Source organism: Grampus griseus (assembly GCF_964374135.1).
Source record: "Grampus griseus genome assembly, chromosome: 1".
Lineage (NCBI taxonomy): Eukaryota > Metazoa > Chordata > Mammalia > Artiodactyla > Delphinidae > Grampus > Grampus griseus.
Genome location: NC_139017.1, coordinates 28,106,593 through 28,134,204, shown reverse-complemented (window position 1 = coordinate 28,134,204; position 27,612 = coordinate 28,106,593). Strand labels below are relative to the sequence as shown.

Below are 27,612 nucleotides of genomic sequence, written 5' to 3'. Positions count from 1 at the left end.
TATCAAACTACAAATGGCATTTTTCACAGAACTAGAACAAAAAATTTCACAATTTGTATGGAAACACAAAAGACCCCGAATAGCCAAAGCAATTGGCTTTTTTTTTTTTTTTTTTTTTTAGCAATTGGATTTGAGAAAGAAAACGTTGAGAAAGAAAAATGGAGCTGGAGGAATCAGGCTCCCTGACTTCAGACCATATTACAAAGCTACAGAAATATAGATCAATGGAACAGGATAGAAAGCTCAGATAAACACACGCACATATGGTCACCTTATCTTTCAGAAAGGAGGCAAGAATATACAACGGAGAAAAGACAGCCTCTTAAATAAGTGGTGATGGAAAAACTGGACAGCTACATGTAAAAGAATGAAATTAGAACACTCCCTAACACCATACACCAAAATAAACTCAAAATGGATTAAAGACCTAAATGTTAGGCCAGACACCATCAAACTCTTAGAGGAAAACATTGGCAGAACACTCTATGACATAAATCACAGCAAGATCCTTTATGACCCACCTCCTAGAGAAATGTAAATAAAAACAAAAGCAAACAAATGGGACCTAATGAAACTTAAAAGATTTTGCACAGCAAAGGAAACCATTAACAAGACGAAAAGACAACCCTCAGAATGGGAGAAAATATTTGCAAATGAAGCAACTGACAAAGGATTAATCTCCAAAATTTACAAGCAGCTCATGCAGCTCAATATCAAAAAAAACAAACAACCCAATCCAAAAATGGGCAGAAGACCTAAACAGAAATTTTTCCAAAGAAGATAGAGATATAAAGGATTTTGTAGGGCAAGGAATCAGAGGTTTTCTGAAGAAAAACAGGAAGGAGAACCACTTCACAGTCATAGACCACTTGGATTAGAAGGGACTTGGATATCAAGATGCTTTCATTCTGCAGATCAGAAGATATAGAAACACATTTTTAGGTAGTGAGGAATGGGTCTGGAGCCTAAGCTTCTAAGTCTAGTTTCCTTTCAAAAGTTAGGATCCTGTCAGGCAGAGACATATATGGCAAGCAAAACCAAAGACAGATGAAGGAAGCAAAACAGCACAGACATTTTAAAATACAGTATACCCAGGAAATAGAGATTATTAATTTAGAAGGAAGAAACACGTGTATGTATAGTGGGGGAAGGGAAGGGGAAAATATAAGTATGTGGCACAGCCCTTTGCTGTGGCCCAGTCAAGTGAGGGAAGCTTTATGAAGAGGTCGGTGGGACTCTGAAGAATGGAAGGAATGTGCATAAGCAGGAAGGAAGGGGAGGAAGAAGCAGTACACAGAGCGTTGAAGAGGCTCCAGACTGTCAGGAACTCATGGTGGAGAGTCTGTATCAGGTGTACACTGACATAAAAAAAGAGCCACATTATGGAAAACCTAAAAAGGTCAGGCCGAGAAACAGAATGCTGAATGATAACATTTTTATTATTGTTAACAGGGAAATATTCAAGACTCTTGGGAACGAATGATACGATGAAAGAAAATGAGTCCAAATGGATAGTTCTTAAATTTAAGATGTATTTTAAATTCTTCTTTGTTCCCCAAATATATCACTGTCATAAAGCTTTCTGATGACTCCAGGCCAGCTAAAAATAAATGCTGTGCATGTACCTATTACATTAGCGTATTAAGCTAAGAGAATTAAATTTGCTATAATTTGCTAAGAAAATATTTTCTTCTTTAGCCCAAAATAGTATGAAGTTTTACAGTTACCACATATTAATTAAAACTGAAGAATTTCTTCTTTTGCTAAACCTTGGAAAATGATATACAATTATTATATAAATTGATGAAGTATTAGCAATCCAGATGGTAGAAGAAATAAAATGTACAATCAACTGCATAAAGTTCCAGAAACACTTTATTTAAAAATGGAGTTGTAAATGCATAACAAAATAACATAAGTAATAAAGGTAACAAAAATAAATAAGGAGAATAATGTATTCATACAAAATAAAAATAACATAGTAAAAGGCCAAATGTTTGTAATTGAACAAAACTGTGTAAACACTTAAATGATAATGTAAGTAGAATAGATGCTAATATTTCCCTAAACAACTCCTTACCTTCTACTTCCATGTTGATATAATCAGTACTCAAACATTAAACAAAGAGGAAACAATGGTGATTACTTTGTCGTACTTCTTCTTCAAATGGATTGACCCTGTTTTAATGTTTCACTTATTTCTTCAAAGCAATTGTATCTTTCCATTCATGCTCTTTAAAATCATTTTTTCAGTTTTCCTTTATTAGACAGAATTGGGAATTTAGATTTACAAGGACAACAGTCCATTTACCCTTTTTTTTTTTTAATTTAAAGAAAAATATGAGATCCATCTTACAACAGACTTTTGTTTCTACAACTCTACAAAACAGTTTTTTTGCATCTTTAACTGGCCCAACAGTACAGGATTTTTAAAAATCCTGTAAAGTTTTGAAGTGAACAGAGCTACTTTCCTAAAACAAATGTAGCACAGGATTATTGCTGAAATATTAAAGAGTATTTCATAAAAGTTGCAAAAGTTGCAGTTTTAACCTTTATAGACTGATGGGGTCAAGGTTTACTAATAATATTTAACTGAATTAATAAGATACACCCAAATTATAGTGTTCTGGCAACATAAAGATAATTACTTTCTTTTTAAACTTATCCAAATGTGAACTTACTGGAAGGAGAAAAAACAAGTTTATAGAAGATACTTTTCATAAGCTTCCTGTTTAGCACAGGCCCAAAGCCTTGGTCGTTGTCGCCTTGCAGGGTCCTTATAAATGTACACGACTGAGACAGGATTTACTACTGGGTCCTACAGGGAAACACACAGAAGCAACTTATCGCTTGGGAATGAAACTATCCACTAATCTTATGACTACTGGTTCTCCAAGTTTCCTAATGCCAAAAATTTTAACTTCATGATCATTTCAAGGGAAAAATTTTTTCAACCGTCACATATAAACTTGGTAACACAGGACCAATATACATGTTCTTAGTTTTAAAAATATACTCCACCTAAACTGTCTAGTTTAATCCTTCTAGTTATTTGCCCTAAAATGAGACAAAATCTTACTTTCATTAAAAAAAAATGGTAAAAAGTGCCAAATTCATCTTTTTTAAAGTGGAGTAAAACACCGTGGGGTTAAAACAAATACAGTTATCAATATCCTATATACAAAAAAAAAAAAAAAGATGGTTAGTCCTTACTGACATATAGATATGTCCACCTACCACTCCCAGCAAATCTTAGTGCAAACGTAACAGTTCATCTCCATAAACTCCAAGAAAATTTACGCAGCAACAAAGTTATATAAATCACATATATGTTGGAAAATTTTAGAACACAAGAAGGACTGTTTTGAAAGGTCAGTTTGACTGTGGAGAGTAATATGTCATTGTATCCAATGGTAATGAATACTAATATAAATCCTATTATTTAAGAAGCAAATATAAGTGTTTAACAAATCTGTACAGATGAAGAGGAAGTCCATTTCAGGGAGCAGCTTGGCACAGGATACATGGGGGTCAGAAATGTTGGGTATTTAGTTTGCTTGTAGGTCACAGCATGGCTTAAAGAAAAAAAACAAAGATCTATGAAGGGAAAGGATGCAATTATCGAATTCAATTTGAAAATCATAAAACCACAAAATGTGAAACTGTCACAATCTGATTTTTCCTCTATGTGCATCAAATGGTTATCTAAATGGTTTGAAAGGATTACTATGACTCCACATTATAGATAAAAAATAAATAAAATTAAGAAGACAGAGATAACAAGATTGTAGTTGACCAAGCTTTCTTATTTTGTATAAGTCAACACTGTGTTGCTTCCAATATTCCTAGTCATTCCACAGGTAATTATTTCTAACAAGCAAGAGAAAGTCATTCATGTACTATAACATCTTCCTCTTCCCCATCAGGGTTGAACCTATTGAAATGTATACTGAAATCAGCCTCAGATTCGGCATTCTCAAATTCAGCTGAGACTGAAACAGCAGCAGGATGAAGAACCCTAGCTTCTGGTTGGCAAAGTGTCGGTGTCTGACCCGGGCTGCTGTGGTTATTCACAGGACTGGACTTCTGTTTTGATGGAGATGGCAAGATAGCACTGGGAAATCCCATGTTGTTCAGAGCTTCCAGAGTTCCATCTGGGTCAATCATAGCATTGATTGCTGAAAGAAAAAAAAAGAAATAGAGGGAAAAAGATATAATTGTAGATACAGTTAAATCTGGATATGAATATTGCTTGTGACTTGGATAATATTTCAATTACTGATGCTTATATGAGCTTAAATTTGGCTAATCCTTTCAATTCTATATTTTAAACCCCACTTTCAGGAATTCTGGGGCTGATCTATATTGTGGATTATAAAAACCTAAAAGCTTTCTATGGTCCCTTGAGTAGGCTACGTATGGGCATCTGAGCCTGCTGGAAGACTAGGATTTGGAGATATGGAATTCAGGAAAGATCTTTTTGAAATATGCTTTAATCATTATAAGAGGATGATGAAAATATTGGTTATGATTTAAAGAAACACTCCTGGCCTTATTTATTACTCAGATAATTGGAGATTGGTTGCTAAAACACGGTTCAGAGTAACCTGAAAGTTGAGGAGGCCGAAGTAATTATCAGCACACTCTGAATCCTACTACAGCATGCTGTCCTTCATCCTGGTGAGAGTGCTAGGGTATTAGCCATGTACAAGTATATATGTACCACTGGGCCATAAAGTTCCCCTCATAGTCCAGATACTAATATCCCGTGGCAGCCCCAGCAGGCCAAACAGACCTTGCTACCTCATGGGAAGGGCCAGATAAAAACCAGCTTTCAATCCAAAAGATCCTTGCGTGGACAAGGGAAAATCTTGGACAGTGATTTTCAACTTGGCATTGGGTAGAGTGGGGAGATGGGAGAAAGAAGCACCATAGATACAAGAATTATTTAAGAGGTCCTTTTAAAAGCATACTCCCTCCTACCAGCTAATAATCACGTAAACAAGCCACTTTGCCTCATGGGGGTTATACTATAACCCTTAGGTGTGCTAAGGCTGAAAAACGTTTAAGAATCACTTAGTTGGACCAACATATCATGCCTCTGATAATTCAATCGACAAAGACAGTAGAATTAGAAACTGACTCTGGAATCTGCTTGTTGTACCACTGGGGACTTCTAGGTCAAGACACACATAGGCATAAATGCATAATTAAAGATCTGACATACACCAAAAACAATGTCCCTGTTGAAGTTTAGGAGGCCAAAAGTCTCTTTCTTTTTCTTCTCTACCTCCTCCTTCTGGTCCCTGTGTCCAATATGCACTCATTTCTTGTGGTTTATCCAAATTATTATTATTTGTATTATAACATAAGTTCATTTGGGTTATACCATATATACAATTTAAGAATTATCAAATCAAGTAAACAATGCTAATTGTCAATAAGCATTTTCAGCTGCATGTACATATTTTAATATTTTATATATTTTTCATATATTATATATAATACTACGAATTATAACTTCTAGCCTATGTGCCTAGAATTTAACTTTATTATATTTTTAATTATTTATACTGGTTTTAATACTTTCCTTTTATGAGTAATTTGAATATGTAGAATGTTATATCTTTCTCCATACATCATTACACTTAATCAAACAGTGTTCTAATATTTAATAATATTTTAGAAATACCACTTAGAATGTACTTGTCCCAAATTGTTAGCTCTTTACACTTAATCAGTAGTAAATTTACCTTGTAGCTGCTTTTCAACTCTTTTTAGCTCTTGTAAGATAGAAGAAATCTCCTGTAGGGAAAGCAATGACAAAAATTAGCTTACTTTAATTAAAACATTTTTATTTGATTGGATAAGCAATGAACCTCACACTAATCTTATTTGGAATCCTTAATTATTATTGACATGGCACCACATCTGTAGCAACAGGATATGAAATAATTCATGATATCCAGTAAACAAGATTCAAATTTTAAAATCTTTAATGTTGAAACAGATTTTCTTTTCAATGAGATGACAGAAGATGAAAAGTTCAAGATAATAATAATAACAATAAGCAAAGATTCTGAAAAACTTGTATTGATCACTCTTGCAACGACTTTGTAGAAGTGCTTAAGGATTTTCTTTGGAAAATGTATAAACTGCAACCTCGGTTTTAGGATGACTTCCTGAACAATAAAAATCTGTACAAATTCTTGAGGAGGAGACAAGCAATCTATTAAGTAAATAGAAATGACTGATGTCAACTTATATTTGAGTTTGGCTCCTATTTCAAAATTGCTTATTTATAACACATAATTATTATAAGAACAAGAGTGTATAACAGTGAGAAACATAAAAGGTTCCTCCATACCCTCTGCAACTTTGAAGCAGTCAACATTTTAAATCCCTGTGAGAGAAAATTGAAGGCATAAAATTCCCCAAATTTGTGCACTTATATCTTCTTTTATAAATGTAAATCAACAGTTTAAAAATAAGCATACCATTCCCTGAAAACAAAACCTTACTTTAAAAAATAGTTTTAATATTCAAGAAAAATGATCATACCATGCTTGAGGTTTTCACAATAGGGACTTCACTTTCAGCTCTTAACTTGCTTTCTATTTCATCCCAATTCCGATCTTTGTCTTTAAATAATATTCTATAAATAAAAAAATAAGCATTTTACTTTTCATATTTTAAAAACTTATCACATTTTTCATGATAATACAAAAGCAATGTATCTTTTCAAAGCTACACAAGAATTAAAAAAAACACTAAGTGTTAACACGAACTGTGAATTAAATACTGAGCCAACATTACCAATAAACTCATTTATGTGAGAGATTTGTACTAATAAAGTAACTGACTGGTTATGAATACACACATAAACCCTTTAGCACTTATCTCATTCTTTACTGAAAATCACATATAAAACAAATGTAGATGAATAACCCCAAAACTTTATCTAACACTTGTAATTAACCATATAACCACCTTTTATAACAAAAACACAACTTCATTCATATAGAACATACGCAGTATAAATATAAGATGAAAATAGGTTGAATTAGGTATAAACAACTGTCTGTCAGGACCTCTTTAAATAGGAAAAGGCTTCATATTGATTGAGCAAAGCGTGTACATTATTTCAAAGGTTGAAAACTAGAGTACTTATGCTGCTTTTCTTTAAAAATCCTAATTCATGTTAGTATATTTGTACATAATAACCTATTAAGAGTTAAGACACTATCCTTTTGACAAAAACAATTGCTAATAAAGATCCTTATGTTCAAAATTAATTTCAAGTATCTTAACTTATAAAATAAAGGACCACAAAATTTTGACTTGTCTTTCAAATGTGGTATGCTTCTCTCTTCAATCTAGAAGACACGATTCGGCAGCTTTAGAGAGCTGTAAATACTAGGTACCTTTTTAGTTTCTATTTGAATTTTGTCATTGGGCTTGGAAATCTAGTTTAACTGCCTTATATAAAAACCAACACTGTACCGGAAAGTAAAGTATTACTATTAGAAGCTGATCAGTATTTAAGTAGTAAACTAAATTACATTTTTATTTGTATTTCTTCAAAGTTCAATGTGCTAGGTTCAACTTATTTAAAAACATGAAATTCATAAACATCTAATCAAGTCTGGAACATCAACAATTACAAATAACCATACTTAAAAAGGCAACAGTGGTTCCAGAATCCTATATAAGAATATTCTTCTGATCTACTGTTAAAATTTCTATACCCAAAAGACTAAACATCCTTGCCAACTATCTAAGAGCTGTTATACTAATGACTATGATATTAAGGCATAAGAAATTATTATGTGCTCTATAAAAGAGTCCTTATAGCTTACAGCATTAGGATTGGTGAAAGTAAGAAAACAATGACTATTTCATGGACCAACTTAGAATTACAATGGACTCATACAATACAAAAAGTCTGTGCTTAGCCACACTGAAAATTCAGTGAATTTTGCCAGAAGGTGGTTACTGAGTATAATGCTTGTGCTTTTTCAAATTGTTAAACCATACATATTTCACCTTTGCTGAAAATGTCTTAGAATTGTCACCTGAGGTTCCTAACTCACACACTCACACAAATGTCCCCAGAGTTCTAAGCCACTGAAGGGATAAAAAACTTAAAGACAATATGTCTTTATTGATAAGTTTACCCTTATCAATTTTCACATATAGCTATGAGTTTTAAAGAAGCTTAATTTCCTAGAGAGTCATAATTTAATAATCATTCATCAACAAATAGTAACAAATATTGTACATTCTAGTCGCTGTATGTTTAGACAAAGACCCCTACTCTCACGGAACTTACATTCTAGCTCATTTATTTGAGCAGGCAGCTGTCTTTGCTACCTACATGTGATTTGTCTTAATTTCATTATTTTGCTTTACCATCTGTATTTTACTATTCACAACTTCTAATCCATCTAAGTCCAATCACCCCTTTTTATTATTAAAATTTATTTTATTATTTTAAAAATATTTTTATTATTAAAATCATGTTACAAAGAAGTAAAAGGTATAATAACAATATATTTTCACTGGATCTTTCTAAATTAAAACTGTGCACATTTTCAGGTTTATAACTGATTTAGAGAAATTACATCAGTTGCAGGCTCTTCATAAATAACACCATTTTCTAATTTCTGATTGGGCTTATAAATGAGTGCATTATTTTCATTTTAATCATACTCAGTGATTAAGTCATTAGTGCTCTAACATCATCTTAGGTGGAATATTGTGTATGTGTTCCTTTAATGACTACATCACTCCCAAGTTTGCTGATCCCACCTTCTGTCACAAGTAAGAGAGCTCTCCTTCACATGACAAACCATCCTCCTATGATTTCCTAATCAGGCACGTGCCCAGAGACAAATGAAGCTCTCCCTTCCCTGGCATAAAGCCCAACTGAAATTTGTAGGAAAAAAAAAAGGTCAGCTTAATCAATTAGTTATTACACATGAATTAACAAACGTTTAGGGCCCAATCATATGCCTACTATTTAATGCTAGGAGACATGCCTTGAGTTTGGCTCAAGTACTCAGTGTAGTTGAAGGTGATGTATAACTGTTATCATTTTGAATTTGATTCCACCAAAGGGATATCCTAAAACTAGAGCATTATGGGAGGGTTATTAACCAAAGGACTAAATTAATGAAATAAACATCGATTAACAGAATCTTATATGGGAATAAAGTCTCCAAATTCAATCACTGATTGAATGATTTTTTGACTGCACATTATTTGTCCAGCACTGTTTTGATGCCCTCACAGCTGAGTGCAGAAGGCAGCCAAGTAAGCAGGTAATTACAATTCACTGGGATAAGTGTAAGAAGGGAAATATAGGATGTGATACTGTGGGAACCCGTAGGAAAGGCACTTGAGAAAATTCAGAGAAGGTTCTTAGAGATATTGCCATGCAATTTAAGTCCTGAAGGATGGGAGAGGTGTTGGACACTCGAAAACTGGGTCCAGTTGAGAGGGCTAGGGGATGATGAGAGATGACAATGGACATACTTCATGGAGGGAATTGAAGAATAGAAAATTCAATACAACACAGTCCCTGTACACAAGATTCTGGCTAGCGAAGGGGTCAGACACTGAAAAAATTATTGTGATTCAACATAAATAAATAGCAAAGGCATTAGAAAATCTAGTTTTTGACTATCTATGGCCTTTTTACATAAATTTTCTGAGTCTTACATGAGTACTCATTTTGTTCTCTTTACTGATGAGGAAGCTGTAACTAGACTAAAGTTTGAGGTCTCATAAAAGATGCCCTAAAATTCTGTCAATTTCAAATACTTACTATTATTTTGTGGAAGAGTAAATTTTTCTGATTATTAATAAAATTAATCTAAGTGATTACAGCTGTTAGCTCTCAATTACCAAGGGGCTGATTATTTGGGACATCTGTTCTCTTTTTGTGCCCTTCGTGCTGTCTAGCATATAGCTATAATATCTAAACAGGAAAGAACATGCTAGTGGCAGCAGTAAGGTTCAGTACCATTGACTTCACGAGTTCCCAGAAGCTGTGGTAGCAGGCTTGCAGAAAGTGGAACAGATGGTAACAGAAGCAAGGATGTTTCAGTAATACAAAAATACCTGATCTTTCCAGCTGTCTTGTCTATGGACTGTCTTATCTTCCTAGAAAACTGAAAGACGGATGACAGCAGCAGATTATCTCCCATGACCTGAAACATGAAAAGAAAAGAACAGACATTAAAACAGTACTGCTCTATTGGATAACCACCAAGAATACTAGTCACAACTCACTACATTTAGGGGCATTTAATATTTATGCTAATTTTAATAAAGATAATTTAGGGGCATTTAATATTTATGCTAATTTTAATAAAGATCAATGAAGAATCTAATTAGAGCAATGTGTAACTAAATTGAGAAAGAAAAGTAAATATTAACAAAGGAGTTCTTTTTTGTTAAATAACTTGTCAAGTTTCCATATTATTTTCATCATATAACTTTCAAAAAACAATCCATATTATCTAATCTTCAATTACTATCATGATCCTGTCCCCCATGCTTCCAATTCAAATGATCACAAATGGGAAAATATAAGTGATTTATTATCTTTCAGTGACTGACCCCTTCGCTAGCCAGAATCTTGTGTACAGGGACTGTGTTATATTGAATTTTCTATTCCTCAATTCCCTCCATGAAGTATGTCCATTGTCATCTCTCATCATCCCCTAGCCCTCTCTACTGGACCCAGTTTTCGAGTGTCCAACACCTCTCCCATCCTTAAGGACTTAAATTGCATGGCAATAACTCTAAGAACCCTTCTCTGAATTTTCTCAAGTGCCTTTCCTATGGGTTCCCACAGTATCACATCCTATATTTCCCTTCTTACACTTATCCCAGTGAATTGTAATTACCTGCTTACTTGGCTGCCTTCTGCACTCAGCTGTGAGGGCATCAAAACAGTGCTGGACAAATAATGTGCAGTCAAAAAATCATTCAATCAGTGATTGAATTTGGAGACTTTATTCCCATATAAGATTCTGTTAATCGATGTTTATTTCATTAATTTAGTCCTTTGGTTAATAACCCTCCCATAATGCTCTAGTTTTAGGATATCCCTTTGGTGGAATCAAATTCAAAACGATAACAGTTATATATCACCTTCAACTACACTGAGTACTTGAGCCAAACTCAAGGCATGTCTCCTAGTATTAAATAGTAGGCAAATATTCACCAAATAATATGCACACAGAGATCAAGAAGATTATAATCCTTGTTCTCCACAGTGGGAAAGATAATTTTTAAAAATTTACTTAAAATAATAAGTTTTAATGATGGGGGTTGTTACCACCCCAGTTGAACTTTATGGGCAAAACCAAGGGTTAGCAAACTTCTATAAAGGGCCAGAGAGTGAAGACTGGGGCCATATGGTCTCTGTCACAACTATGCACCTCATTATAGCAAAAGCAGCTACATTATAGCAAAAGCAGCTGTGTCATAATAAGACTTTATTTACAAAACCAGGTGGTAGGCTGAATTTGGCCAGCATCCTGTAGCTTGCCAAGAGCTAAACCATGAAAGGCACAGCTAGTGTGGAATGCTAGAAAAAGGACTGAACTTGGGACTAGATATGGGTTCTAAAATCAGTTCCTTACATTGTCAGAACTATATCTAGACTCTGTAAAAAAAACCCAGAAAATAAGATATGGCCTTGGATGTTAAGGTGCTTTAAACACTGGTAGGGGAGATAACAACAACATACAGGAAATATTATTAAATATTTTTATAAAAACAATGTAAATAAGTACTAATTGTGATTCACTGCTTTACGAATTCTAATGAAAGGGAGTTCAGTGAGTGGTGGCATTAACAAGGAAAGTATCATGGAAAACCAGAACTTGAGTATGATAAGTATTTGAATTTAGTGAGGGATAAAAGGTAACTTAGGGTGTGAAAAGCAACATAAAGACAATGAAAGGCTAAATAAGCATAATGGTATTTTGTGAGCCTTGAGAAAAAAGGCCAAATAAGAGTAGAAGACATATATTAATTAGGAAGGAGTGAGAAAGGGCAGGGTAGTCTACGGTAGATTATAACATAGAAAGGATATCTCTCTTTTCTACGTCATAGAGTTCAGTATCACAATGTATTAAATTTTTTTCTGATTATCAACTATGAGATAACTATCAATCTAAATGTTTCCATTCTCTTTAAAAATATAAATTTCTATAGTTTTATTACATTTAGAGGAATTTATCTTCCTAGACCTCAGGACAAGTAAGTATGAATAAGATTAGAGAATGGGCCCTTTCTCTGAAACCAAGAACAACTTATCAACTATCAGGACAAAGAAAGTGTGTTCTAAAACCATCTAGCATATTATAATTGCAGCTATGGAACTAGCTACAGTGCTTCTCCATCAGGTGGATTTTTTTCTACTCTGTACTACTGCAAACATATATATTCTTATACGCTAACTTTAACCTCCAGTTCCGTATATCCAGTAATCCACAGATGTGGTCCTAGCAACAAGAGAGCCACATGGGGCAAACCTAAACTCAACCTACAACTTTTAATTGCCCAGCTGAGCAGTACCACCAGTTAACTCACAGGTGTGTGATAAATAAATGCCTATTGCTTTATGCCACTGAGATTTTTGTGGTCTGTTATAAAGAAACAGCTAACTGCTATAATCTACCTCTAGGTTTTTTCCATCGCAGCTCCCTGTCTCCCTCCGCCCAAGGTAAATAATGTCCTGAATCCCATTTATCATTCCCTTGCTTTCCTTTTTGTATAATTTGTTAGATCTATTTCTATCCTAAGTATATATTTTTATTTTATTAATTTGTGACAAAACACATTATATACAATCTTTTGAGAATTACTTTTTTTATTTTGTGTATGGTATGTGGGCCTCTCACTGCCGCGGCCCCTCCTGCCGCGGAGCACAGGCCCCGGACGGGCAGGCCCAGCCGCTCCCCGGCACGCGGGACCCTCCCAGACCAGGGCACGAACCCGCGCCCCCGCATCGGCAGGCGGATTCCCAACCACTGCGCCACCAGGGAAGCCCTACTTTTTTCATTAAATGTTCTATTGCTAAAATTCATCCACATTGTGGCATGTTGCTGTAGTTCATTTGTTTTGATTACTCCATAAATTGTTCAATTTGTGTACATACCAGTTAATACATTCAATTTTCTTCAGATATAAACACTTATATTGTTTCCAAGTTTTGTTACTGTCCATACCGCTATTATAAATATCCTTTTGCATGACTTTTGCTCTCAATGGGAAAGGGTACGCACTAGCAGCAAAACTACTAGACAACGGGCTATGTTTATGCTCAACTTTAGGAAATAATGTCAAGCTGTTTGCCAAAGTGACTGGACCAATTTAACCTCACTAGCAACAATAAGAAATCTTATGTATCCACATCTTCTCCAACATTTAATATTTTAAGACTTTTTTATTTGTTGCCAATTGAATGAGTATAAAATAATCTCACTGTAGTCTTGAAAAGTATTTCTCTGAACACTCATGAAGTTGAACATCTCTTCATAGGCCTTGGGTATTTTCAGTGAAATGCTGTGCATGTTATTTGCAGATTTTTCTACTGGGCTGTTTTTGCCTTTTTAAATTGATTGTAGGAGTTCTGATATATTCTGTATACTAATCCCTTATTGCCTATATGTTTCACATAGTCCTTTAACATACTCAAATTTATCAATCTTTTATTAAAGTCAAAACTTTTTGTGCCTTTTAAGAAATCATTCCCTACTGCAATGTTGAAAGATATTTACCTGTATTTTACTAAAGAATTTTAAAGTCCTGCTTTTGCCCTTTAGGAACTAAATTCATTTGGAGTTAATTATTTGTATTTGATGTGATGTCAGGATGAAATTCCATTCTACCCATAAGGACAAGCACTTTTTTCCCCAGCCCTATATATTGAATAGTTCTCATCTTTTTCCCACCAATGGGGCATGCCTCCTTTGCCATTTGTTAAAGTTTATGGTTTACTCACTTCATCCCTGCTCCAGGTTCTCCGCCTTGTAATAGTTAAGTGATCAGGAGGCTCTGTTGGTTGAGGTCTTGGATCACTAGACCGACAGTTGTTTCCTTCTGGTGTTTTAGAATGAACTAATGGAGGGATCTTCCGGAAGTTGAGGCTTTCATCAAAAACACGATCAACTAACTAACAGGACAAAAGCAAATCCTTATGAGCACAGAGTAATTTGGAAAAATATAGATATTGGCATTATAGTTTTTATAATTAGACAGAAGTCATTCCATTCTCAGGTAGTAATAGAAGCATGAAATCTTCAATAAACCAATTACTTTCTTTTTATAAGCACTTCAAAGGTGTCTGTTTTATAAAATAAATGTTCATCTACATCGATTTTCAAAATCCAAAATATGTAACTATGTTAAATTTGAGTCTTCCATGGATAAGGTTTCCCCTAAATGGAAAACACAGATGGTAAATAGAAAAAACTGAGCCATGTAGATGGACAAGGAGTTCATTTTACTCACATTGCCTTGCCCATGTAAAATAATCTTTCTTTTTCTTTTAGTTTCCTATCTTGCTTTTTTCCTTTTTTTCTCCCCAAATCCAGGTGCCAAATTTCTTCACAGATAAATAAATTGCAAATTATAATTAAGTTTCCAAAAAAAAAGTTTTTTTTGGTTCACAAAGTAAGTAGTTTTTGGTCTTAGATAAACTTTTAGCAATGTTACAGAAATGACATATTCCAGTACAAATGATATACTGCCATCTACAGTGCAAATTATACACATACGGTACAAAGTAGCTCAGGTTTACTGAAGAAGGAATAAACTCTAGTACAATAATAAGAAATAAAGCCAAAAGGAAAAAATGGAAGTCTACTCAATGAAATGTTTGAAAAATTTTACTGGGTCTGAGTGAAGGTACAATCATGTTAGACATTTAGTTAGACAGCTGTGAAAATAATATCTTCATCATTTAAAGTGTACCAGAAGAATTGTGTATGTCTTGCCACCAAGAGGATTCTTTTGTTTTTCACCAATAAGAATGATTTTCATATACATTTACAATTGATCACTGTGGTAACAAAACTCTACACAGGTTGATGAAACATCATTTACCAAATTAGACAACACATAAAGGGGAAAAAAAAACAACCAAAAAATGACCATTAAAGAATAAGATTATAAAGGTGACAAAAAGCAACTGAAGAAAATTTTAGTAGTACAGTTTACCAGAATTAAATTTGTCAAAGAGGCTAGCCATTTTTGGCTACTATTGAGAACATTATTTTATAAAATTAAGGGAGTGGAATGAATCATCAATATTAGGGGCTGGCAAATTTTTTCTGTAAAAGGTCAGATAATAAGTATTTTAGGCTTTGCAGCCATACAGCTTCTGTTCGACTACTCAATTCTGACGTTGTAGCATAAAACAGCCAGATGATAATTAAACAAATTAGTGTGGCTTTGTTCTAATAAAACTATAATTCATTTTTCAAAATGCCAATCTTTTGTTTGTATCTCTGCACCAAATCAAGAGAGCCAACATGGCCAGAGTACATTATTTTTATATTATATGTTAAAGGCACCTTCTGGAGCCATGTATGTACATGGTGCCCCCAGGAGTGGGAGGGCAGGAGGCCCCGGTTTTGGAAGGGCAATAGTCTATATATGCTAACTTACATTGCAGAGTTCACGAGTGTTTCAAAACTGGATACACATATTTGAGTGTGTGTGTAGGTTTATTTCAATTTTTTAAGAATCTTTGTGTATACATATGCATGTGTATATTCATGAACAGAATTATTTAAAGTCGTGAAAACTGTAGAATTTTTCTCTTTGCTACTAGAGATAACTACTAGTTAAGAAGCTACGTAAAATTTACAAAAACTTTATACAACTATTTACTATTTATACATTTACCAAATTTGGATTTGCTTTTCAGATACCGTTTATTTTCATATTTTACAAAGTGCTTATTTTAAATCATTTTATAGCTTCATGTTAATAGTAGACAAAATGTTAGCCTTTACTAGTTTTGTTATAAAAACATAAAAGAAACTTGTTAAAGTAAAGTTGGAAAATGCAGAGCTTCATGCAAACAGGAAGGGTGGACGTAACTAAAATAAACTAAGCAAAAAGCTAAAAGCAAAAGAAATAAAGAAAAGAAAGAACCTTATGCATTTCTCCATGAAGATCTCCTACCTCTTCTCTAGTGTCTATGGCAGAGCCAGGGGTGGTGGCAGCAGTGCTTACTGTGGTACTAGGGGCAGTGCCTGATGAAGTCACTGAATCTATCTCTCCTGCTACATCGTTGATTTCCCGAGCAATGAGAGCAAGATCTTGGCTGATCCTGGCAATAATTTTAGAAAAGAAGTTTAATACTTTCAAATAACAGGTCTAGAAACAATCATTTTGATAGAATCAGTTACATAAATTGTGTATTTAGTTAAAGATCTGTACTCAAAATTTAAGATTTTTTTGGACATGCTATTAACTATTTGATACTCAAAGTCTTAAACTTTAATTCCAAATATTAATAAAACTAAATTGCACGTCATCTACAAGTTGTCACTTTGAAAAATACATGTTAAACACCTGAAGTACTGATATATCTTTTAAAAATACACTGTTAATGTTAATGACTATACAGGAGTCCTTAAACTTGGGGGTGGTGAACAGAATTCAAGGAGTCCATGAACTTGAATGAGAAAAGCAATTACAACTTTATTTTCACTACTCTCCTAACTGAAACTTAGCATTTCTTTCAATTATAAATACAAGCAATAAACAACAGTGGTATTAGCAATACTGCTGATTTTTTGTCAGTAAAAGTAATCACATTATAGTTGCTACAAGTACCTCAAAACAGTCATCACTATTTCAAAATTACTGCAGTTCATTAAACCCACAGCCATAACATTCCATTTAGTATGTTAACAGAGAACCATATATTACTATATACCTTTAAAAATATTTTGATAACTGTATTTCAATATAATTGCATTTCTTTGTCATTCTAAGTATTTTACATTTATGCATTTAGAAACATTCTTCTGAGAAGAGCTCCCTAAGCTTCCCCAGATGGCCCAAGGGGTGTACGGTACCAAGGTGAGGAACTGTGACACAGCATGGCACTTTACACCATATACCATACTTCACAGTACACAATATGTCATTTGAGGGTCACAAGATAGAGGCAGAGCTTGTGAGGTAGAACCTATCGGATTATGAATAAAGACACATTTTAGGAGAAAATTACTGGCTTGCTCATGACCATACAACTTAGAAGTAGCTAAGACAGGGCCAGATTCCAGGTTTAGAGCTTATTTCCATAAAGCCATTTATTTGTATTTTTAGCTACATGGATTGAAGAATTAAATAATTGCTATTGGTGACAACTGAACATTTTCTAAGTTATGCATCCCCTGCACATGATCTCTATTTGGCTACTTCCACAGGGAAGGTTTTGGAATGACAGAATATTTGTAAAGTACCTGTTTTAAGATTCCCAACTCTAAAATCCAAAGCACAAAGTAACAGTTTTTTAACTTATACAAAATGTGAGCTTGAAAGACTTTCAAGGAATGCAGTAATTGCATAAAAACTTAACTACAGATTTAAAAAGAAAAGCTATGTTGAAGCTACAGCCCAACAGAAGCAATCTGTGGTCAATTCCTTTTTATTTACCAAAAAATATTTACTAATCTGGCCACTGTGGTAAGGCCCTAAGGGCTGCAATGGTGAATAAGCAGACAGAGTCCTTGGCTTCAGAAGCTTAGAATTATATTTTCAAATAATCAAAACCAATACTTACCATATATTATAATCAAAACCATTATAAAGAAGCTTTATATTCACCAACTCTAATTCTTACAACCACCTTGTAAGAGAGGTATTAATCAGCTTGTTTTGTAGATGAGGAAAATCAGCCTCAGGAGAGGTTATGCAACTAATTTTTCAGTTAAGGTCACAAACAGTAAGTGGTGTAACCAGATCTTTCTATACATCACGCTATATCTCATATTACCATTCCACACCTAATTTTTAAAAACTTGTTAACTGTTGATGTAACTCTTTTGAGAATGGGTGTAAACTGTTTCCTTAGATACAATATTCCACTCTTGTAATTTCCTAAAATAAATGAACTAGGATGAGAAACAGAATAACCCAGTTTAATGAGAGAAGAAATAGGCAACTTTTACTTATCTAACGATCTATTTTATTTTTAAAGTTTTTTATGCAGACATTTGTACGATGAAGCTTCTGATATTTGCAGAAAGCAGTAATGAATTAATTAAAAAAAACCCACAAACAACAGCAATGTCAACATGTTATACAGTAAAAACTGTACTACAATGAACTCTTAATGTATATACCACATATACTGTTCAGTTAGTAGGCATCCGAAAAGCTTTCTTTTAATTTACAAGTATGTTGCGTATATACCAGCTGTTTCTTTGCATGGCAATTCCTATCTTAAAGCTGACTCAATAATACAGACCATTAACTTAATTTAAATCTGCATTGCTTAAAAATCTGAGCACCTACTAAAACCAGTATTAGGAATTCTAAAAGACATATAAAATTATCAAGAAAAAAAGCCAAAGTTATGAGTATCTTCAGAAATAACAGTTTTATGACTCAACATAGAGTATGGATCTATTCATATGGTTGTTCAATCTAGGCTTACAAATTAATTCTGTAATACTTCTAGATTACAGTTATTAGAATATTTTACAATAATGTAGTTCTTTATATCTCTTGTATTCTTTCTTTGATCTCCAAGTTTATAACCCCTGTTCTTATTCTCAATCTCCACCTCAATAAATCTGCTGAAGGAGGAAATTCTAAAATGAACAGAACTTTTATTTGGAGTTTTGCTTCCATCTGCTTCCTTTGCAATATCAATAAAAACTCAAGCCTTCTAATTAGAAAAATGGATAATTTTCACATTTAATTTTATTTTATTACAAAATATGGATAGGAAAACAGTCCTTAAGGAAGGAAATATAGTTTCAGGGTTAAGTTCTATAACATCTGTGTAATTTTGTCTACCTTAGGGTCAGAACCAATAAGCCAATTTCAAAAATTTTGTAGAAATGAATATGCATTATTTGTAAAAAGGTGGGGTAATGAGGACATACTTTATGAAGTTTATGATTTTCTCAGGTGAACTATCTCAGTAATGTCCCCTTTCTTATTTAAATCAATTAAAGGCTATTTTTCACTGAAGGGTTAAAAACAGGGGAAAATATATTAATAATACGCTTTGGGTATACTGGAAGTTTAAAATATTGAAAATGAGAGTGAGACCTTGTGAAATGCATGTCCTATTAAACATGCAATATTTGCAAATGTGACCTAATAACCATGATAGAAACAAACTATCAGACTTTACTGATTTAAATTACCAACATTAACAGGCTTTTAGGTTTTAAATTAACTGAAAAGGAAAATATCTGCTTTATCTTTTTAATAGCATATTAAGTTTCAAAAGTTTTTATATGTAAGTAGAGCTTCAAAGGATATACATATAAAGCATGAGCATGAGACTGCCTTTGATATTACTGGAAAAAAGGAAGTGATGAGCTACTAAAGAAGTATACTAGCTTTAGAATCCTAACATTGAAGTGAATGATAACAAATGAAACCTCTTGTTACTTTAACACTGGATAAGAGATTATAACTATAACTTTACTTAGCTTTTAAGAAATAATTTAGTCTACTTTTTAAATGACAGGAGTGATAAAAATATAAAATTAGTTTTAGGAGAGACATTAAAGGTCATTCCAGAAAATCTTATGTTGAATCTGACTTTATAATAAAGAATCAAAGAAGCCTAGCTCTCAAGAGGCATAAAGATTAACTCATATACTTGACCTAGCTAAAGACTATAGGGAAGGTTCACAAAAGTTTCCTACTGATAAGGAAGATCTTATTCTTCTTTTGGTGGAAACTCTCAGTTATATTTGTTATATGTTGATGGAATTTTGATGCAATATTACAAAAAACCTTAATGAAAGAATTATGGCAATCCACATCTATTGTGGGCATTTAATGAAAGCACGGAGAATTGGGAGAAATAGGTAACCTGAGCCACAAAAGACTGGCTTCGGTTGGGAGAGTAATGGATTGAAATTGGAAGCTCTTTTGGGTAGCCAAAGCAATTTAATGGCTGGCCCAAATAGAGGAATAAAGTATGTAGAATCTATTTCTGGCCATCAAAAGAGGTAGGGATTTAATTATATATTTTTTAAAAAAGTTACCTCCCATTTTCTTCAATGAAACTAAGTTTAAACGTGAGCTTAGCACCACAGATACGTTATATTTACTTAAGTGTAGTCTTTAAACTTATGAATATGCTTCAAATATACTGAGCAAGTCATGAAGAGGTAATGGTAAGAAGATAACTTTGAAGGTCTTAGCACACTCTTGGCCATCAATAAACAGTTCCTAAATAAATGAGAAAAATTAAAGAAACAACCACCACACACCACCCCATGCCATCTCCACCAGACACAAAGTCTGCAAGTTAAAAGAAGATGGTGTGAAGTCACCTGATAGGAAAATACTGCCCTTATTCAATGAGCAAGATTTGAGATAGCCAAAGTACATGGAAAGAGGTAGTATAAGGTACCCTCAGGTCAGAGAATATGATGAAGGCATAATATCTAGAAAATGCTGAAAAACTATAAGAAACTGAAGAATAACTGTCATTTGACAGTTATTCTGGGCAGATGTTTTGTTCCTACCCTTGCTATTTGGATCTGGCCTAGCCCAAAAGAACAAACAGACAGAGGCTGGACCTGGACTTCAGCTACTGCGAACCAATAAAGCTTAAAACTGACTGAACAGATGTACTTTATTCCTTGATAACGTAAATTTTATCTCTATGGTGTTTTCTCCGAAATAAAAAATACTTTAGTATTATTAAAGCTCACTTCCACACATACCCCCAAATATAGTATATCTTTTAACGGTATTGCCATTAAAAGACTTTTTTAACTAAAATAGATTGCTATGTATAGATGTTTCATTATATTACTTTATAGATTATAAGGAACCCCATACCACTTAATTCTGGCCACTAAATTAAACTGACTCTTACCAAAAAAATAAAACAAAAAAGCTTTTAGTAATGTATTAAAATTATAAGTATTTGGTTTTTCATCATTAAGCTTACCATACATTTGTAATTTTAATTGAAAATATTATTTAGGCTTGAAAAATATAAACCATAGTTCTATTCTAAAATTTTTAAAAATGTATTTGATAGGTATTCTTATTTGAATTTCACTAATAAAAGTATTATATGTAAAAGACTTAGTAATAATAAAAGCTTTTTCCCTCTTGACATGAAGTGTCAGATGACTTTACTTTGGAGGCTATCAAATCAGGGAGTAGGACTCATTAGGTGGGTGTTCTGTGATACATTTATTTAACAATCATTTCAATATTTAAAAAAAAAACAGACCACTTATATATCAGCGTTATTATTCTCAGGTAAAAAAGAACATTTTAAAATAATGTTTGGATTGAAAATGTGAACAAAACCTTGGCTGAGATTCTTAGGTTTCCTATTTGTATAGGGTAAGCCTAATAGAATATTTTATAAATTATAAGAATATCACATTGATTCTGAAACTCCAATTACATCTGGAGTCATACAGAAAACGGAAAGCTCACAATTAAGTTCTAAATATAATCATATTTGAGTATACACACACACCACACTGTTTTCTCTGCACTCCACTTAAATATAACATTTATTGCTAGCTTACTATATGTCAAGCACTATATGTCAAGCACATGCATCAGTCTGTCAACTCTCTCAAGTTGGCACTACTGTTACGTCCATTTTATGCATGAGATCACTAGACCACAGTTACTTAACTTGTCAAGGGTCATACAGACCTTGTGGGTAGAGTTGGGTTTCAATCTAGAAGGCCTGATCCCAGAGTCCACGATTCTGATCATTCAGCTATACTGCATCCTTATAATTTAGGTTATACCTCTGAGTTCAACAGTATTCTAGGTTCACTCACCATTTCCTGGCAATATCATCTATGACCACAGCTTCAAGTATTTTCTCTTTGACTTCCAAAACGATGATTCTAGCTCTCATCAGCTTCCTATGTTGCAGAGCCATACGCTTTCACATGGCTGTTCCTTAAGTACCTTAAAGTCAGTACGTCCAAAACGAAGCTTGTCTTCCTTCCTGTCTTTTGTCTTCCTTATTCTTACCAATATCCATTTGAACAACCATAGAGTCATGCTGGCAATCATCAAACGCTGTCAGCTGTTACACGTCCGTATCTCCACTTGTACCCTCACTAACACTATCTTGTCTCAGGTCTTCAATATGTTGCACATTAACTTCTAGAATAGATTACTAGTTTATCTCTAGGCTCTCTTCTCTCTCAAACAATTCTACAAAATGCCCTTCAGAGTTACCTTCTTTTAGTATAGATCTTAAGTTACCTTCCTTTTCAAAAATCTTGAAGTATCAACATACATAAAATAATACGCACACTTCGTAGCTGGCATTCAAAGTCTCCTATTATTTAGCTGGCTCTGTATTATCTTCAGTTTGGTCATCCAATAACTATACACCTTTACATCTTATACTTGGACAAACTTCCTATTTTTTAAAACCTCTTCTGTCACTCTGCCTGTATCAACTGCACACTTTTGCTTCTTTCCTCTGACTCTGAACTGAGGACATCAATGTCTAAGTCATCTTTACAGTTCACTCACGCGAAACACTACATTCTGCTCATAGGAGTTGTTTAGGAATTCTTTGTTGAGTGGACGGGGATTACACGCATATACACAATACATATAAAGCACTTATGTATACAAAAACTTGATCCAAAATAAAACTGCAGAGGTGTAAAGGTGCAAGAGGATCTCACCTTTGCAAATAATACCTTCAATCAACATTAGGATAAAATATTATATTGCCTTTATGATTTAATCCTCTCCTATAACATATCTATAATGAACTGGTTGTTAAACCTTAAAATAAAATATTGTTAACTAGAACTCTCTCCTAAAAAATTTAGTGCATTGTGATCCAAATGAGAATTATATAATCTTCCAGTATAATTTTTAGGTTAAATGTATTATATTTGATAATCTGTAAAGGTGGTATTATAGCTTTGTTTACCCTAAAATTCATAAAGGTATAATCTAAGAAATTTCCAAGGGAAGCAAATCTGTATCTGTGTTATAATGGAGAAACTGGGACAAGCATTATCGAAAGCACATGTATCGGGGGTACCTGGAAAAAAGTTTCCTCTTCAAATTGAAAGACTAAATATATTATATTTTGCTTATATTCTTTATATTCCAGATGGAATTTTTGTGCTTTAAGTTTAAACGAAGGTAAATAATTACTATGTACGGACTACAAAGTGCTGGTTTAGTAATATAGCTCTAAAATCTAAGCAAATAGAATATAACAAAGCAGAAAACATTTTGTAATAAATTAAAATCATTATTGTGCTTTTCAAATAAAAATATCTTTACCTATTACTCTTAAAAGTATTGCTTCAGAGCTTCCCTGGTGGCGCAGTGGTTGGGAGCCCTCCTGCCGATGCAGGGGACACGGGTTCGTGCGCCGGTCTGGGAAGATCCCACATGCCGCGGAGCGGCTGGGCCCATGAGCCATGGCTGCTGAGCCTGCGCGTTCGGAGCCTGTGCTCCGCAACGGGAGAGGCCACAACAGCGAGAGGCCCGGCGAACAGCAAAAAAAAAAAAAAAAAAAAAAGTATTGCTCCAGCATGTGAGTTTTCTTAAGTGAAAATGGTAGCTAATTTAAAGAAATAAAGCTATGTATTTCTCCATTCTATTTAGTATGTGATTCATAGTTATTTGAAAATAAATTTCCTCATATTAAGCAAACTTATCAGCGTCTTACAGGAACATTAAATATCAACATTAACTTTCTTTCCTTGCATACTTCCTATCCTCCCTCTGCCTTTTTAAATTTCTTAATAAACAAAAAGAAGTTTCTCTTGCTTTGAGATGTATGGCTGAAAAATATACCTTGAAAAATTAAATCCCAATAGCAAGTTTTATTAGCATAATGCTACTAAGAAACTGGAGGAAAAAGGTATGAAATTATTAGAGGTTAAATAGCCTAGCTTTAGAGTACTACTACAGATAATAAAATATACATAGACAAGGGTAATAAAATGCACATACTAACAAAATAAAACTAAGTGAAAATATAACAGACAGTTCTTATTCACTTTCCCCTTTTTATCATAATTCTTTTCTGTTTAGGGGCAGGGAAGTGGGTTTGGCCCAGAAGAAGGTGTTTAGTGTTCTAGTTTGGGGTAGAGGGCTTGAGACGCAAAGCCTCCTAAGAAAAAGCAGAACACTCTAGTTCCCTCAGGTACCCCTTGAGCTCACGTGGTGAGACTTCTGCATGGGAAGGAGAAAAATGATGAGACAAGAGCAAGGCCTGCTGTTGCCAGCTGTGCCCACAAGAAAAAATGTAGTGTCAAGATTCTCTCACTAACAGTTTTGTGGGCCCATAATAATTCATGGATCCCAAAGTACATATATGCCTGTACTGTAATCAGAACTGGTTTACAATGCTTCAATAATTATTGTCATTTATACGGCCAAAAAACAACGTTTAAGCAGCGTAATGAGATTAGAAGGGTATGTTCTTTAAGAACTAAAGGCAATCACAAGTGAATAGTCATTAAAGACAAAAAAACCAAAAAACCAAAAAACCTAAACATTAAACTAATGAGCCAGAAAAAAACAATTCACAGAAGTCCACAGAGTAGAGAAAACAAAAGATGAACATCATAAAATCAACATAAAAGTTTTTTAAAAAAGCATTTATGAATTATTATAAATAAATTCTTTAATAAATGTTGTCAAGTATAAAACTTGAAGATTAGGGTCTTAAACTAAAGGCAGAAATAATTTTAGCATGTACACAGTGAAAATGTTTAGGTAACATGTGGCATACTGCAGTAAAATTTAATACCTTACAAACTTAAAAAACCCTTAACTATTATAGCATTTATCTGAGTAGAGCCTCTCTTTAATGTTCAACTGCAATGCTATCAATTAAAAATCACATCCGCAGCATGAATTTTACTTTTTATTATGTAATCTTCAGGTTATTATAAATACATTTAACATTCAAAATAATATTTTCATTTAATTATTAAAGGATTGTACTGACTGTATCTAATGAACTCACTGAAGTGTGAGTAATAATCTGACTAACTCTAATTCTCCCCGGAGAACATTAGCAACATCTCTAACAAGTACACTATTACCTCTTTGGAAGGTAAAAGGAATGTAATCAAAAATTTAGCTGCACAATTCTCAATTATGTAGAGCTGATACTACCTTTCAAAAATTATATTAATTCATCTGTATCTCTACTAGAAATAGGAAAGGGTGGTTTACCAAAATAAATTAATTCTACAATATGTAAGTAGCACTCACATTAAAAATACCATATAAAAAAAAAGGATAGACAGTAATATTACCAACAAAACTAAGTTATCTGTGGATTTCATTCCTTGGACTATGAGTACAAACCAAGTAAAAGCTAAACTTGTTATCAAGTTGAAACAATTTCAACTCTTAGAGATAACCCATTAAAACCAACCTGGCTATTTCTTCTCGATGAGCAGTCCAATCTCGGATGTAGTCTTCCTGTTCTTTTATCCGGTGTTTGAATGAAGAACTAGTAGGCATTGCTGACCCAGAGCTCTGCAATCGAGTCGTTTTCAGGGCTGGAGAAGTACGTAGACGGGTATGTTTAGGGGAATTACGGTTTGATCCAAATTCATCTTCTGAGGTGGAAGCATAATCAGTAGGAAAGCGCCTCCATCTTGCATTTACTAAATTAGTTTAATTATTAAAAAAAGAATTATTATGTTATCTTTTAAAAGAGGTAAAATAAAATTCATGATTTCAAAAACACCATGAGAGCACACACAGCACAATTTTCAATAACTGATGTACACATACCTCACAAAAACCATAAGTCTACTACTCCTTAAAGATAGAAACATTATACTTTGGTGAATTAAAAACAATGAGGAATTAAGAACAATAGAAAGATCACATTTTCCGTAGCATGGTGAATAAACATTCAGATGAAAAATTCACTAATGACAAACAACTAAGCAAGCTATATTCATAAACGTTTAACTCGGGTACTATTTAATTGCAAATATTTCTCATTTAAGTGACGATATGGATTTTTTTAAATGACAGCAACAACAACAACAAAAATAAAAATAAAGGAAAAGATTTCCTCATGCCACATGGACTTTCAACATGGAGATGGTAAAAACCCTCTTTTCCCAACATACAAATATGCATAATTCCTGCTGTGGAAATTATGCCTTATGGCAGGAAAAAAAAACATTACCTCTGTCATTCAACATCCTGTTATGCTATGATTGGAAAAAATCTTTTTACACGGTAAAAACACAACAAAGCATCTTTAGTACAACTGCTGCTTTGACACTGAAAGCATATGGTGAAAGCAGACAATGGCAATAAAACCTACAAGCTATTCTCACAACCACTGACACTTATGGCACAGAAGATACTGACGATAGTCACATTAAAGAAAGTGGTAATCACTTTCTTATTTAAGGTTAGTAAAGATTTAAAAAATGGTTTTGCTGACACATTTGAAAATCAGAAGACAAATTAACGCAGACAGATCACTACTACTGTTAATAAAAGAATCAAACATAAAGTATAAAAAACAGGGAGATAACAGCTAATTCATGGTAAACTTCAAAAGGGCAGGAATTATGCCTATTTAAGTCACTAACGTGTACCTAGCACTTAGCAGAGTGTCTGGCTAACAAATGTTTAATAAATATTTTTGAATAAATGAATTAATTCCTAGATACTGACCATTTCCTTTTCTCAAATTAGAAAAAACTAGTAAAAAGCATGAGATGTTTTTGGTGGCTCAAGTGATAAAACCTTGGCTCCTGCTATAAGTTCCAACTGTTATTAATATTAGAAGAGTTTTCTTTCTCTCTCTCTCTCTCCCTCTTTTAAAACAGAAACTGACTCTAGGCTGTGTAGGTTTGTGAAGTCTAGAATTCCTTCATACTACTCCACTAGAATTTTATGCCTTTCCTGTCTTTTCCTCCCCTAACTACATTTTTGCCTGGGGCTCTGTAAGGCTGAGTTGGCTTTCAAACAAAATTGATACACACTGCCCCCAGAACTGCTTTAAGAACAGAGAAAAAGAAATCTGTAATCAGGACTACATCATAAGTCAGAGCCTACCCATTTGTCTGGATTCAAACTTCTATTTGACAGAATGAAGATAGGCAGAAACTTCACGGCTTTCTGTAAAAGTGTATGCAAATACACATATGGAACTCCAGGTAATTAATCATAGAGTGTTTTGAAGGGGGTAATAAATATAATTTCTGATTTTAACATTATAATTCATTAACATAAATATTACTTTTACCATGGTGGAAATTTACTCATTTCTAGACATTTGAAAACTCCTTAAGTTGAACTGACCCTGAGACGTGAAAACAATTTTAGGAAAAGTTAAGGAACAAGAACAAAGAA

The 27,612-nt window shown here is 33.6% G+C and overlaps 1 protein-coding gene across 9 annotated transcripts in view; it reads right to left on the bottom strand.

The window, feature by feature from the left end:
- Positions 1-1,905: 1,905 nt before the first annotated feature.
- CEP170 (centrosomal protein 170) overlaps positions 1,906-27,612 on the bottom strand; it is a 146,531-nt gene continuing 120,824 nt past the window's right edge. For 4 of the 9 annotated variants that reach the window (XM_082650294.1, XM_082650299.1, XM_082650302.1 and 1 more), the window contains 7 exons: positions 25,661-25,895; positions 16,186-16,363; positions 14,027-14,197; positions 10,126-10,214; positions 6,562-6,655; positions 5,754-5,805; positions 1,906-4,178 (listed from right to left, as the gene is read on the bottom strand). In XM_082650294.1, coding sequence (XP_082506420.1) covers positions 3,889-4,178; positions 5,754-5,805; positions 6,562-6,655; positions 10,126-10,214; positions 14,027-14,197; positions 16,186-16,363; positions 25,661-25,895 — 1,109 coding nt within the window. In that variant the 3' untranslated portion in view covers positions 1,906-3,888. The remainder of the gene's footprint in view (positions 4,179-5,753; positions 5,806-6,561; positions 6,656-10,125; positions 10,215-14,026; positions 14,198-16,185; positions 16,364-25,660; positions 25,896-27,612) is intronic. The other 5 variants (XM_082650295.1, XM_082650300.1, XM_082650298.1 and 2 more) reach the window with 4 other exon arrangements.